This window comes from Pavona decussata, unplaced genomic scaffold (genome assembly GCF_977016875.1).
Source record: "Pavona decussata unplaced genomic scaffold, jaPavDecu1.1 SCAFFOLD_510, whole genome shotgun sequence".
Lineage (NCBI taxonomy): Eukaryota > Metazoa > Cnidaria > Anthozoa > Scleractinia > Agariciidae > Pavona > Pavona decussata.
The window spans coordinates 1,158,251-1,173,177 of record NW_028145827.1 but is presented as its reverse complement, the minus strand read 5'-3'; the positions used below and the strand labels follow the sequence as shown (position 1 = coordinate 1,173,177).

Here is a 14,927-nt window from a genome sequence, read left to right as displayed (position 1 = left end):
CTAATATTGTTGTTCTTGGTACTGGTCCCATAATGTGACAACTTACTTTTACAGTGAATTGTATTGAAATTGCAACTTCCAATGTTCTCCAAAGTGTAACTCGACAATGAATAAAAGAATGTTACAGTTTATTTCAGCTTACCCTGGCCCACTGCTTTTCACATCTATTACAATATTATGCTACCATTGATAGCTAATATTAAATAGGAAACCAAAATCCTAAGGTTTAGGTTCTTGTATGCTGGTGTTTAGGACTTCAACAAATGTTTTACAATTCTTTTGGCTAAATTTACCGGTAATCGCAGAAGCTTCACCACTCACTCATCCTCATTTATACTCAGCACTGCAAAGTGAAGTGCCTTCTCCAAGAACTCATTAATGTTAACTCTATGGATTTGACTCTTAGTTTCTTTTTTTTCTTCAGCAATGTCACAAGTTACTCGACCATTCTCTTGCTGACCTCTTAGAAAACATGCATCAAACAGCGGAAGGTACCACAGTCATGTTTCTTTGTTGTTAACATGTATTTTATTGGTCAGATCAAAGTGAAATGCAGATGTTTAATATGCCCAAAACATGCCTTGTAGTGATGCACCACAGCTTATGAATTTCTAAGGTCCTCAGTACCTCCAGTTTAAACTGAGATTGAAGCTTTCATTTAATGCGGTGTCCCACTAATCACTAGTTTTTTCTTGGTAAGTAACAAGAATAAATTAGTAAGTACTAGATAAAATATGAACGGGAGATCTGTAGGGGCACTTACATTGTAAAGCCCATACAGATCGGACGCAAATATTTTATTGTACTTGTGAAATGAAACAATAGATTGAGTGAATTGTGTTTTGCATTTTAATCAGTAGAGATCTGTATCAAAAGTTAACGAATACTAATTAGCTGAGCAGGCGTTTGTATCAAAAGTTAATTCTACTGTTTAATAATTCATTGATTTGTATTGGGGTTTACATCATGTACTTGGATAATGTTTTTCCATCAGCTTGTGTTCAAAGACATCTACAAGGTGCTACAGATAGTCTGATTCATCAGGATGTTACGCAGTGGTACATTCTTTGGCTGCAGGTTAGTATCATTCCATATATAATGCACAAATCTAGCCAAATAAATTTAAATACAACAACACACTTAAGACAACAACAACACTTTTTTGTAATGGAGACCAGATCATGTACTTATCTATTCAGGGAGGTGTATCACTGCCAGTAGAACAATCTTATTTTTAATGTATATAACATGGCATATCTAGTTTTTTGTCTTTCTTTTTATTATTATTGTAATAGCTAGACATAATAAGTATGCAATATATTTATACCTGAAGTTCATGTAACATTTATAATTATATTTTACTGTATAATTTTTCTCCTGTAATGCGCATGTGAGCATATTCAATGTAACACGTGCACTATAAGTCAATAAATTATTGTTGTTATTATTATTGTTATCATTATTATTAAATAAATATTATTATACACTGTAAATAGCACTTTCAACAATGTCCTGTATAATTCTGCAGGTTTTTAAAGGAGTCATGGTGCGTAGAACAGAGTCTGAGGAAGAGTCAGCAGACATTCTGTACAAGTGTTACCAGAACACGACCGGTAAGGTTCATCATCAAGTGCTTCCCGATATTTGCTGATTAGAACATTTCATTTTACTTACTCTCTAAAATAGTTAAAGTTTTGTTGTGGGTGATGTTTTAAAACTGGGTTTGAAAGCAGTTCCAAGATTACCTTTTAGGCACTCTACTCTAGTTGGACTAGAAATACTTTCCTTTTATGATACATGTTGATGTACGTTCACACCATAATCTTGCTCTCTGCAGAGTTGAAAATATTGGACAGTGATCAGTAATTACTAGTCACATTAATATTGTTGGTCCAAAATAAAATAAAGTTGCAAAAAGACAAAATAACAAAAAAAAAGGCCCGTACAAAGCCATTCTGTATGCTGTCAGTAGCTCTTACAAAAAAAACATTCAAATAGAAAACACACCATATACTATAATAACCACAGGCTTGATGACTTTTCTGCTCATGCTCAAAATATTGTGCTCCATTGAGAGATAACTGTCCAGACTACATGACAAATCTTGCAGTTTGGATTGGAAGCCAGTAAATTTGCTGATGTTTGAAGTAGGTAGAAGACATGGTCTATTTCATCTAGTTTTCCCAGCTGATGCAGATTTACTCTATAGCTTCACAGTTATCTAAGATTACATCTTCTACAAAGGTTTTTCCCACAGATATTCATTAGTTGTGCTTATTCAACCACTCAATCAAATAAAAAGCACAAGCACAAAGACTAGAATATGACTAACATTAGTAACTTATACTACTGTATAATTCTTATAAAAATGACTGCAACACTACTCAGTTTGGCGCAAAATGTGTTTCAGATGAAACACCATCCATCTTCAGTTGCTGAAACATTTCGTGCAAACTCAGCGCTGTGGCGCTCTTTTTTAGAATGTTAGTCTGTCTGTTCAGTAATGTTAATAATAATAATAATAATAATAGCAATAACAATAATAAATATTATAATAATAATGGTTTATTGCAGAGTATCCAACAAAATGAGGTTCTTCATCTACAATATCTACACTATAAATCAACTCCAAATAAAATAAAATTAAAATAAAGAATATATGCATATGTACAATATTATTGTATTTACTGCTTAAAGTTCCTTACATGAAAGATGTCTCTTTGCACTAGGACAAAAGGAATTGTACTCAGTTATGTTTGTAATAGCTACAGGGAGCTTATTAGTATAATATTATTAATAATACTTCTGTATAATTATATACCGGTAGTAGAATCTTACTGCGATTCATTGGCAAAGTAAAATACCAGAACATTTATTTAGTGGTTGCGACTGGAGGGTGTGTCTGTTTCACTGTGTGAGAAGGGGAGCATGATTACCGTACTGACAACCTCACAATCTGTTTTCTCTTTATTTTATTTTATTTTTTTTTTCATCCCTGCTCTGGAAAATGCAGTATATATGTTATGGTTTAATTTTAGCTGTGACCAGGATGATCACTTTAGACTGTTTCTAACTTATTAGGTGGGGCAGATGCTCTCCCATATAATGATGGTGAAGTTGGTATTTTTCACAAAGAACCAGACGAGCATTTGAAAAGGTTGGCTGTTAAACAAACTTGTTAAGAATCCGTACAGCTTTTAAGGCAGAAGACTTGAGCAGCTGAGACTTGCGTACTGGCCACTTGAGCAGCAATGCTAGCTTCATCAATGAAAGCATTCTGTAATGCAAACTACCATCTCAATGCAATAACTGGATCAGAAACAACATTGCACAAAATCAAATAACCTTTATTTTACATAATACCCTTGTTGGTGTTTATAGTTCAAGTGCTAGTGGAGCCAAGTATTAAACTTCATAAAGAAATAATTTAAATTGAACATAATGTAACATGATTAAAATCCCAACAGGCAGGAGGCGGACCAGCTGGCTATTAATTTTACAAGCGCAGCCGAGGAGTTAAACTTGGGGCTACTGAGGAACAACTTCAGCTAGCTGTCAGAGCAGAACTTGAACCTTGCACCTCCGTATTACAAGTCTGGCACCCTAACCACTCAACCACGGTGGCTTCTAGTTTCAAAGCAAAACTATCTGCTAGATGATTATCATGATTGACGTACTTTTGTGTGATTGTTAGGTTACCTGAAGATGAACTCATATTTGCTAATGACTCTCAAGAGGAGGATGCAATGATCCGTCAGGTATAGCGCTGTCATCAGATGAGGCTTTCTGTAGCATTCCATTTAACATACATTTGAGTCCCTTTGAGATTTTTTTTTGATTGGGGATATATATGGAAATACCTTTTGCAGTAAAACAAACAGCCTAAAGCCATTTGTTATTAAACTACACTCAGTTTTGGTTATTCTTTGCTGTTGTTCTTGTTGTTGTTGTTGAAAAGTCAGTCATCTATTAACTAACTTACTCCTTGTTTAAATGACCATTCTACTTAAACTCTGCTTTTTCATACCCCACCATAACCCTTGGTGACACAGGGGCATGCTCTTCCAAATCCAGTAATCTATGAGCTATCAGAGGCTCACAAAATAACCATAAGTGATCGATGTCGTCGTTTTGTAGGTTTTAAGAGCGTCAGCATACGAAGCCAAAACAACATATTGTCAGGTATTGTATCTTCAGTTCATATGTTACCTGATTTGAAGTTTATCAAGTGTTTAGTACAGTATGAAACCAATATGAATGCTCATGTTCTCATAAGTTATAAATTCCAAATTAAGTCAGTGAGTGCCTACTTTCCATGTATACAGTCATTTACTATTTTGTTTCTCTGTCTTAATTATTTGTTTATTTCCTTCATCCTCTATTTTGTGCACTTTTTGTGTTTTTGCAATACAGACTCGTTCACATTCTTCACTGGAGAAACCACCTAGCAGCACCACAACAATCGCATCAACTTCCAGCAGCTCACATGGTGGATCACACATGATGTCCGTAAGTGCCATGAATGAGAGGGAACAGCTGGAGTTAGCCATGGAACTCAGCAGGGTGGAAAACGTATCAACTGAGTCCTGTAGCACCTCTACAAAAGCAATGATTAATCCATCACAGGAACGTAAACCCAGCACTAACATGGAGGTTCCCAAGTCAACTCATACCGCTGTTTGTAGTTACAAAACAGGATCTGGTAGTACCGATGACGAGCTTGAGAAAGCACTTAAATTGAGTCTGGAAGAGTTTGAACATGTAAAGCAAGGACAGCATCTTAGAACTAACACTCATAGCACAGATGATGACTTGGAGAGAGCTTTAGAGTTAAGTAAAATGGAGTATGAACAGTCAAGGAAGGGATCGGCAAACTTTGTACTTGAAGGCCATGCTGACACATTTGACAGAGATACAGAACTAGAAAAGGTGTTAGAGTTAAGTCAGCTTGAAAGTGAAGCAAGAGACAGAGAACAGCACTTTGATGGCTTAAACACGATATTGAGAGAAGCAGATGCAGAAGAATCAAGCAAGGAAAAGAGGGCCTTGATAATAACCAGCCATGTGCAAAATGGAAAGGATTCCACATTTTGTGGTGAACATGATCTGGAAAAGGTTTTGGAAGTGAGCAAAGTGGAATTTAAACGACAGGCTGCATTGGGTAACAAAGATCAAAGTAGCCATCCTGTATCCGTTGAAGAGGAGGGTTTGGCTACAGCTTTACAGTTGAGCAGATTGGATATGCAGCAACTGAAAGGCAATTCCTTGAGCCAAACAAAAGAAAAACGCAGTCCACCAAAGAGTGGGGTCCAATTTAAAGATGATGACATGGCAAATGCTATGGAACAGAGCAAAATGGAATGGAGCAAAAAACAAAGCAAAGATAGTGATCTTGAAAAGGCCTTAGAGTTAAGCCGAAATGAATATATGCAATCCAACATTGGTAGTTTGGATAGAAAACATGAAGGTCTGAGTTCTGATGTAATTGTTCTGGAGGAATGTGATGATGCACTGTTGCCGAGAGAGCAAAATGTAACTCATCCCAGTCAGAGTACTCTTTTGGCTGTTGATGAAAGTTACATTCCTTCAAGTGTGCCATCTGATCATGAATGGGATCCTGAGGGTGAAAATCGTGATATTGATATGTTTGAGGCATTAAATCCAGCCTCCTCAACCGGAAACTCAAAGGACTCAGCAATATTGTTAGATTCGCAGGAACTGCTTGATGACTCTGTGGATGATTTCTCTTATGCATTAAAGGTCCAAGAAGAGTTGAATGAAGAAGTAAGAAAGAGTTCCAGTAATCACCATGACTCTTCAACTAAGGAAGACATAACATGCACTGAGCTAACCAAGCAACTCAAAGGTTATCGTGAATTGCAGAAACAAAGATATGGTGAGGTGTCTGGTCGAAGAGACAAGTCTTCTCTCGGACTTGATTTTAGGAGAAACGCAGCTGCAATTGCTTGTGGTAAACCAGTACAAATTGGCATTGCAAGCCCTATTACATCTAGTAGGTCAACCAATTCTCAGAAGGGGAATGGACCAGGAAGGGTTCTTGGGCACAAGCCATTGTCTACAAGCACAAATGATGCGCACAAAGGTGGATTACCTGATTCTGCTAAAAGGCATGCTCCTTGTAGAGATGAAGTCCATGTCATTCGGTAAGAAAAAATTCTTTTAGAAGCTCACTGAGCTGACATGATAGGTGACTCCAAAATGGTTGACGCATTCTATTTGCAAGGATTATGGTGATAGGTTACTTACTTACTTATGTGGGCTTATGTTGGGATGTTTTGTCTAGAGAACCATAAAACCTCACCTGTTTTGCAAGGTGTGGTATTCAACCTTGGATTTAACATTGGATTAAAACTCTCCATGCCCACTTCTCAGGACATCAACTCATTCTTATCAATTATGATAATCTTAAGTTTATTAAATACCCATTACATGCTTATTTTTGAGAAGATTTTATTTTTTTTGTGTGTATAACATTGTTCTCTTTTGTTTGTTAGGGACGATTTTGAAGGTTTTGAAATGGCTGGTTCACCTAACAGGAACTCTCTGAAAAACAGCTGTGATACGTACTTGGTATCTCACTCAGGTGCTATGTCATCTCCAAGGCCATTTTCATCATCAGCCAGGTATTTTTTTAGGGCTCAAAATAATTTTGGACAGTTGGTGGCCATGTTGAATGGCCAATCAAATTTTAGGTTGGTCATGTTTTGTTTCTGACTGGTCAAAATATTGAAAATATTTGTTTAAAAGCAATAGCCAATTAAAGCAAAAATATTGCCTGTACACAAAAAATCGTTGTTAAAGAGTATAAAAGTTTTGATTGCTAAAAGTATCACTTATGTTCGCTATTTGCATTTCCACAGGCAACGGCCTCTCAATTCTTTTTTTACATAAAGATTGCAATGCAGGGCTGGCAGTGAACAACAATTGAAACTGTAGTTGCGTGTTCATAGCAGACATTGATCTATGCGATAGTAGTATAGATGGTCACTTTGGGGCATGGTGGCTGTGGAGATTATGGAGGAATAAATGAAAGATGGAAGCCAGTGGTAAATTGGCTTCTGACTAGATGAACAAAATGTGACCTCTAAGTGGTTGAAAGACAGACCAGGTGATAGTCTGGTTTGAACGAGGTTACATGAAGACATGACTTGGGTACTCAAGGGAAGCCAATTACCGCTGAAAAAAATTATCTGAGTAAGGATGTGAATCAGTCCTCCTGCAGCTATTGCATTCAATCGAAGCTTACACCCATATCCTGAGTGAGAAGTAAAATGGTTTGAACTCATTACACATTTTTGCAAATTTTTTTAATCATTACATGGTTGGAAATGCTGTATGCTCCATTGTTCTCTCTGATGCTAATTGTTTCTTTTCTACTGTAGATGCGATCACTGCTACTTTTGCTGCTGGCGTTATCGTCGTTACTTCTCTTTCTTTTCTTTGCAGAGATATTGCTGTCTTTTCTCTCCTTGAGTGACAGAAGGCATTCTTTCTCTCCTCCATCTATAAAAAAGTGGAGTTTTCACCTGGGAACACTTCTTAAATAGCAGAAATTGGTCATTAAAAGTGATTTTGACGTGGCAGGCTATGATTCGCTTAAGAAAAGTTACCTAGATTTGATTGGGCAGTCCCGATCAGTTTTTCAGTCAATCAAAAGCCAAGTTATTTTCTGATGAGAGCTCATTTTTTCGTCCAGTCAGAGGCAGAGTTATTTTTATCTGGTTTTAAGCCCAATGGAGGCCAAATTTTACATCCAATCAGAAGCCTAATCATTTTTTGGTCTAACATTCAGCCAATAAGAGTCTCTTTTTTCCCAGCCAATCAGAAGCCAAGTTGATATGTATACAGACTACCTTTGGGGTGGCGGCCATTTTTTATTTATCCCTCCACAGCTGTCATGCCCTAAAGTGACCGTCTATACTACTACCATTGATATTTAATATTGACCGGGCATTGTCCGTTGACCGGCTGTTATTTTGAACCTGGTTTTATTCAGCCCGCCCCTAAAACAAATGACCCTGGTGGCATGATAAAATTTGCAATGTTCAAATAATTTGTGAAACAAGTTGCATGCACATGATTTGTGACACTGTACACTGTGACACTGTACACTGTACATTCTGTTGTGAGTCACTCAGATGCATTTTGTCTTGTTTAAACAATCATGGCCGGAATGTGCTTGGAGCATTTCACAATCCAAACGGCATACTGACTTCTGCAAAAGTTTTTTTCTTCTTTAGCAGTTTTTGTTATTTATTACCAGGCAAAGGATGTCCTACTACAACTCAGCTTTGACACTTTGTGTCCTTTTCAAGGTTCAGTTGCATTGCCTTAAACGCTGGTCACTTTAACAGTCTCATTTCATTCTATGTTGAAACTTGTACTTAGCATTGTTTCTTTGCTGTTTATGTTCAGGTCAGCTTTCCTTCAATGGCAATCATACCCTTTAAAGACCGCTTACAGTGAGTTTAACTTAGTTGTTTGACCTGACTAATTTAAGCCCATCATTTTGGTTTCAGCAGTTTTGAGAAAGTCCACAAGCCTCCTTCATATCCTTCATCAGGACCTTGTTCGGTTGGTCTAATTTCATTAAAATTTGATTGAGTTTTCTTGTGTTGCTCATGTATTCCACTTTGCACTGCACCTGTTTCAGTTACATTCATCTCTTGCAGCCACCATCTGCTACTGCTTCGTCTTCTGTTTCCTCATCACCCTCAAGTGTTTCAAGTCCTCTACGTCACAGTAGAAGCAGTAGTGACAAGCCTGTCGGTCCAAAGTGTGGTGCTTGTGGAGAAATAGGACACAACAAGAACTCAAAGATGTGTCCTCATTACTTTTCTGCAGAGAATGTTCAGAGAAGAGAGGTATTGTAAACCCAGCTGAATGATATGGGATGTGCTTTGTCAAAGCTGTTTCAATAAATCAATGGTGTAATAAATGTATGTATCACAACATGACATTTGGCAATTTTTGGGGCAAAAGTGAAGAATATATTGGTGAATTCACTTCAGCTTGGTAAATATTTGCCAAATTTTCTGAGCCTGAGATGAGTAATTTTGGAATTATTGTGTAAGTATCAATGGGCCTCTTTCAGTTTTTCACTCAACTGAAACCAATATGAATTAGGTTGTTGCATGATACAATTCCAGTGCTAGCAGTCTCCTGATGGAACCATTCTTTTATCAGGAACAGTCAAGGAAGAGGAAAGCAAAGAAGGAGGAGGAAGAACGAGAATTCAATGATCGTCTGGGTGCACTGGTATGTGATTTTCAGGCACAAGCAGTGTTTCGGTTTTGTTGTTACAGTCAAACCTGTATTTAAGAGGACCCCATATTAAGAGGACACCCTTTGTTGAGCGGACAGCAGCACAAGTCCCATTCCCCCCCCCCCTCCCCTGTCACATTTACTGTAAAAAATACCTGTATTCAACAAACACCTCTATTAAGGGGATGCAACTTTTATGGTCATGTCTGTTGTTGAAAACCTGTATTAAACGGATACTGTCACATCTTTGTAGACACTTAACAAACGGGAAATACTATCTCTGTTCACAGCCTGCTTAACAAAAAGTGATCAAATTAGTAATATATGACCTCACCAACAAAACATTTGTGTGGCAAACAAGAAATTTGTGTACCTAGAGACATGTCTGTAAAACTAATTAGAATACATAATACAAATCCTTTCTTCATCAATATTTCTGTCTCAACCAGTTACATCAAGATGTGTCTCCTTGAAAAATGTGCTTGCAGAGTAGCTCCTACCCTGGAAGCAGTGGTTTCTCCACCAGACGCCATGCTATGAAAGGGAAAGAAACACTCTCATAGCGTAGTGTCTGGTTGAGAAACCACTGCTCACAGGGTAGGTAGCTCAAAACCATACCCTCCTCCTCTGCTGACCCTCTTTCCAGTAATTTTCATTTTCCTGAGTTTGTTGGGTGCGTTAAAAACTTGGATAACCACATGGTCATGAGCTTTGGAACATGCCCAACTACTAGCTTCCATAATATCTGTTATGTCATTTGAGTCACAGTTCAGGAGTTTTTTCTTCTGGTGAACAAGTATGATCTGGTTTTCGGTCTGGTGAACACCTTTCGGTTCACGCAAATGGTATTTGACCCTTTCAAGGCCTTTTAATACTGAGGAATATTAATGACCCTTTAACATGTAAGACAAATTCTTAGGGAACTTATTTTCAGTGGGCACATGCAAGGGTCCTGAAGTTTGACTGTATTGTCATTTTCCTAATATTGTCTTATGACAAAAATGGAAAAAAGGCATTAGAAGTGAAATGTATCATAATATAAAGGACCCCTAAAGGAATATCATTTCACGCAGTGAAATTATGGATCATTATTGCCTGCTAGCTTGGAAATGAGAAGGGTATTAATCATTATTGCTTCCTTTACAGGTGACCTGTAAAGTAGGGAATTAATTATAATACCCTTCTCATTTCCAAGCTAGCAGGCAATAATGATCCATAATTTCAATGTAGACAAGATCCTCACTACAAAAACACACTATATTAGAAAGATTTGGACCTACCAAGATGCAGATTAAAATCTGGACAGCAATCTTCTGCTTACCGAGGCGCTACATGTTGGAATAGACTCCCTAAAGACCTTAAGGAATTGTTAATATACTGTTAGCATAAAACTTTTTTTTTCTCTTATTTATATATTTATTTTTTTAATTCCTTATTTTAGTATATTAAATTTCTCTATAAATCGGTATAATTTTAATCTACTTAAATTATTGTGTCAAGCCTGGTTTTCACTTGTGACGCAGGCATGGGCACAAGCACAGGCACAAGCATAAGAGCTTTATGTCCGGTGAAAATCTACGCGACCCAAGCACAAGAAAAGGAAAAATTTTGATCCATGTGCTTGCCCTTGTGCTTATGCTTCCACCTCGTTTTCACAGTGAAATAAGCATTCTTATGCTTGCGATTGCGCTTACGTCTGTGCTTGCGTCGCTAGTGGAAACCAGGATTAATTGTAATATTGTGGCTGAAAAGCCCTGGAAAGGGAGCCTCAATAAAACGGATGGATGGGTGGATGTATACCTGCCCTGCAGAATACTCAACTTCATTTTGTAGATTTATTTTCTTGTGCATTTGAAGGCTTGCCCTATACATGTAAAGTGATGTTGTGTTGCCAATTCGATGATAATTTGTAGTTTTACATGACTGTGTGAATCAATTGGGTCAGATCCCTCATTGTGCTGTTATATGGTTTCCTCTTATTTCAGGCTGCCCAAAGATTGACAATTGAGGAACAGTCCAGAATTTTAGGAGAACAACTTGACCAGCTACGAAGACAGTCGCAGAACATGGCAGATACTCAAAAGAAGGTGGAGGATGCTATAAAGAAAAGGAGAAAAAAATAGTTCAATAAAGTAACAAAAATCCTCGAATACAACTGCTAGCATATAAAATGAGAGGAAGATATCAGTTTCAATTTTCTCACTGTTGGCAACCATTTCGCAAAGTGCAGTGGCCAAGAGATTTTAGCGATATACTTGGACAGGACTGTCGTTTAAAGGGTTAATTAAATGAATAGTTACAATAATGATAACACCCAACAATAAAACTAGGACAGTCTAATGTTTCACTGATGCAGTATATTATCCAATATGGTAACTTTTTGTATGGTGTTTACCCATGTTCACGTTCCTGTTTAGTTGTTAGTTAAAAAAATCAATACTTTTCTGTCGATTGGCATTCACATTTAACTGATGTGCGCGTGTATACCAGTGCAACTACAGTTGACAAGTTTTTAGTTTGTCTTAACAAGAAGTAATATTGTTTATAGAAAATGAAGATTTATGGTCATTTATCAAATTAACATAGTTTTAATCAAACGATAAAGAGCAATGACAAATTAAAGTAAGTTTTTTTGTACTTTTTTTTATATTTAATCTAAGTATGGGTTACATATTTAAGTAAACATTTTCAGCTATTTTTATCAATAAAAAACTTTAGAATGTTTATAGGGACCTTCAGTATGGAAGTAGTTTGATACTGGTATGTATACCATATTTTAAATGGCAAGCTAGTTTAATTGTCTCCATTTTTATAAAGTGTATTACAATATGAATGCTGTTTTCTAGTTCCTGTTATACAGCTGTTGCTGTTAATTAAAATTTGAAAAAAGAAATTTGTGTCTGTGGTTTTATTATTAGGTTTTTGGTGAAGAGGTTTTGGGTGGAGTAAATTTTTCTGATTCATTATTTTAGATTATTTAGATGAAACAGATCACTTGTTTGATTCATAATGACACAACTCCACTGAGCAACTCTGTGAAAATTACATGAAACTCATGTGAAAACCATGTGAAGATTTTTTGGGGTGTGAAACACCTTGTGAAACATCCTGTGAAAAAAAATAACCACACAAGGTTAATATTTTGCTAACATTAATTTTGTTTTCTTGTGTGTGCAGTTGGCTGCAAGGGCCAGTTAATAACCCCCAGCAGCTGGCGTTTTCTGTTATGACCTGTTCTGCACTCCTCTGACATTTTGTAGGCTCACGAGGAAGCACATGTTTTCCTGCCATTCGATCTCTATCAGCCAATCAGGCGGATTTTAATTACTAATTTAACTAATGACTGGATGTCTCTCCCAGCAGTTTTAAGGAAACCAATGCCATGTACAATTGTTAAGAAAAACGTTACAAGGCCTTTAATGGATAAATATTTCTTGATAAACGCCTTATTGTTTATAGATAATCATTTGTAAATAGTTTTTAGGCTAGTGCGTGTTTTGTTTTTTTTTTTGTTTTTTCCTACTGTAGATTTTAATATTTTTACTTTAATGGAGGACCTCCCTGAAAATCACATTTTTATGTGGCAGGCGCTTCCTCCTTAAAATTATTATTTATTATTATTATTATTATTATTATTATTATTATTATTATTATTATTATTATTATTATTATTATTATTATTATTATTATTAGGCACAAGAGACTGGGGCAAGCAGTGACGTAAACTGCAAACGGAGCAGAATATATTATGCTGTAAAGACACTTGCAATTTTCCCAGATTTTCCCATGCAAAAGGCTCTGCTGTGAAAATTGTAAGTAACCATTTTCTGAGGTTGAACTGTCTTGGCTGTCAGTTGGCACTCATGTAATAGTTTTTGTTTTGTTTACCAGTGTTTTTTTTTTCTTTTCAGTTGACCAGATAGCTACTAGCTTAATGCTTTGTGAGAATTTCAAAGTTGTTTCCATGGCACTGCTTTCCCAGTGGTGGCCCTTCAAAATCAGTTTAGTACCCACAATCCCCAGAATCAAGGTGCAAAACATGACCAGCTTGGCATTCTGCAGTTATTTTGGGATCCTGTTCTGCTCTTTATTAATTTAATTGCCCACAATGTTTCATGGATCAAGTCAATATCATGTTTGGCTACATGTATATAATAAATAATTAATTACAATTTTGTTCCAAGAAAATTTGATGGTGTTTTGCATACATTAGAGTTCAACCATTAATCCTGACTTTTTTTCCCATTAATCCTGATGCCTTTTATAGTTTTCTTTTCTAAAAGGGGAGAAAAATAATTAATATTCAGTTGATATTTATTTAGTTGCTTGACCAATAAAGGTGAATTTGATCTGTAGTTCCTTTTTAATTAATAACTTAAAACAGTCATCTATGCAAATTATAAACCCTTTAAAGGTATTGGTAATATTGTAAACTTTTCATCCATGGGTACTCTTTGATGAAAATATAAGGTAGTCAATTTTTTATCCTAATTTCTATCAAAGATGACTAAGAGAACGAATGAAAATTGATTTTTCTGCCTAAATTGAAGTGAAAAGCCTGATATGAATTTGAATTATCCTACAAGACAGTACAGTTTCTTATAATCAGTTTCTTAATATTAACACCAAAATACAAAATGCTTGTGTTCACCATAGCTAGCTTTCAAGATATTGTAAAAGTCATTTTCACTAAAACTGACTAACTTATTAATCATTTCTCTTTCCTATACTTAACTTATAAAATTGTTTATCTTTAGCATGAGATGACCCAGCAGCTTTGCCAAAATGTTATCAAATGACATCTTTTTTGTTGCTTCATTCTGTAAAATAATATAAAGCTTCAAATTTCTGCTAGGTGGAGAATATACTTCTGATGTATTTAATGCATGAAATATATGGGAATAGACACTAAGTGGTTAATTTCTGCAAGTATAATCATTAATGGCTGGAGAGATTCCATTAAAATGTCAACTGATGAACATTTTCCATCAACTGCTACTGTAGCACCTGTTAAACTATTGTTTGTAGTTTCACTTTTCACATCTCTAAAATTGCCCTCAACAGTGATGATCTATTATTCATAATTTTAATGTTCCAGTTTGATGTCATGCTGTCTGGTAGTGTTGACACTTTCTTTAAAATATCTCCTTTTTCTCTGATAGTTTGATTGGATGTTATCTTCAGTTGCAAGATAATTAAGCTTGGGAGAAACTGGCTTCACAAGAAAGTAGCCTGCTGGCCATTAAATAAAACAAAAGAGAGTTCCCAGTTGTTTTCAAACTCTAAGTAGTTGGCTTTCAACTGTAGCAGCAGTATAACCATCTATTATTAAAATTATGATAGCAAGTGGCAGCCAAGTAATTTGCATTACACTGTAGTTATAATCACGTCAAATAAGATACAATAATATTGACATAATTATTGCGTGCTATTTCTGACAACATATTAAATGGCATTATTAATTGTTAAAAATTTCCTAAAATCATTCCAACCCAAAACATCTACTTTCCCTAGACAACAGCACATTGAAGGTGCATCTGGAATGTTAGTGTTTTGTATTTTATAATTCATCTTTCTTTCCTATTTCTCATCACCTGTCTGTAGCTGCAGCCAAGTATTCATAATTCTGATGTTAAAATGAG

The 14,927-nt window shown here is 36.0% G+C and overlaps 1 protein-coding gene across 2 annotated transcripts in view; it reads left to right on the top strand.

Annotated features, from left to right (window-relative positions):
- The window catches only part of LOC146450108 (uncharacterized), a 35,391-nt gene extending 23,192 nt beyond the window's left edge, over positions 1 to 12,199 (top strand). The window contains exons 19-30 of one of the 2 annotated variants that reach the window (XM_085100751.1): positions 425 to 491; positions 995 to 1,077; positions 1,529 to 1,613; positions 3,082 to 3,157; positions 3,695 to 3,758; positions 4,138 to 4,182; positions 4,414 to 6,164; positions 6,516 to 6,644; positions 8,544 to 8,595; positions 8,694 to 8,885; positions 9,208 to 9,279; positions 11,271 to 12,199. In XM_085100751.1, the coding sequence (XP_084956877.1) occupies positions 425 to 491; positions 995 to 1,077; positions 1,529 to 1,613; positions 3,082 to 3,157; positions 3,695 to 3,758; positions 4,138 to 4,182; positions 4,414 to 6,164; positions 6,516 to 6,644; positions 8,544 to 8,595; positions 8,694 to 8,885; positions 9,208 to 9,279; positions 11,271 to 11,408 (2,754 nt within the window). In that variant the 3' untranslated portion in view covers positions 11,409 to 12,199. Of the gene's footprint in view, positions 1 to 424; positions 492 to 994; positions 1,078 to 1,528; positions 1,614 to 3,081; positions 3,158 to 3,694; positions 3,759 to 4,137; positions 4,183 to 4,413; positions 6,165 to 6,515; positions 6,645 to 8,540; positions 8,596 to 8,693; positions 8,886 to 9,207; positions 9,280 to 11,270 lie in introns of both variants that reach the window. The other variant, XM_085100750.1, reaches the window with a different exon arrangement.
- Positions 12,200 to 14,927: the final 2,728 nt, after the last annotated feature.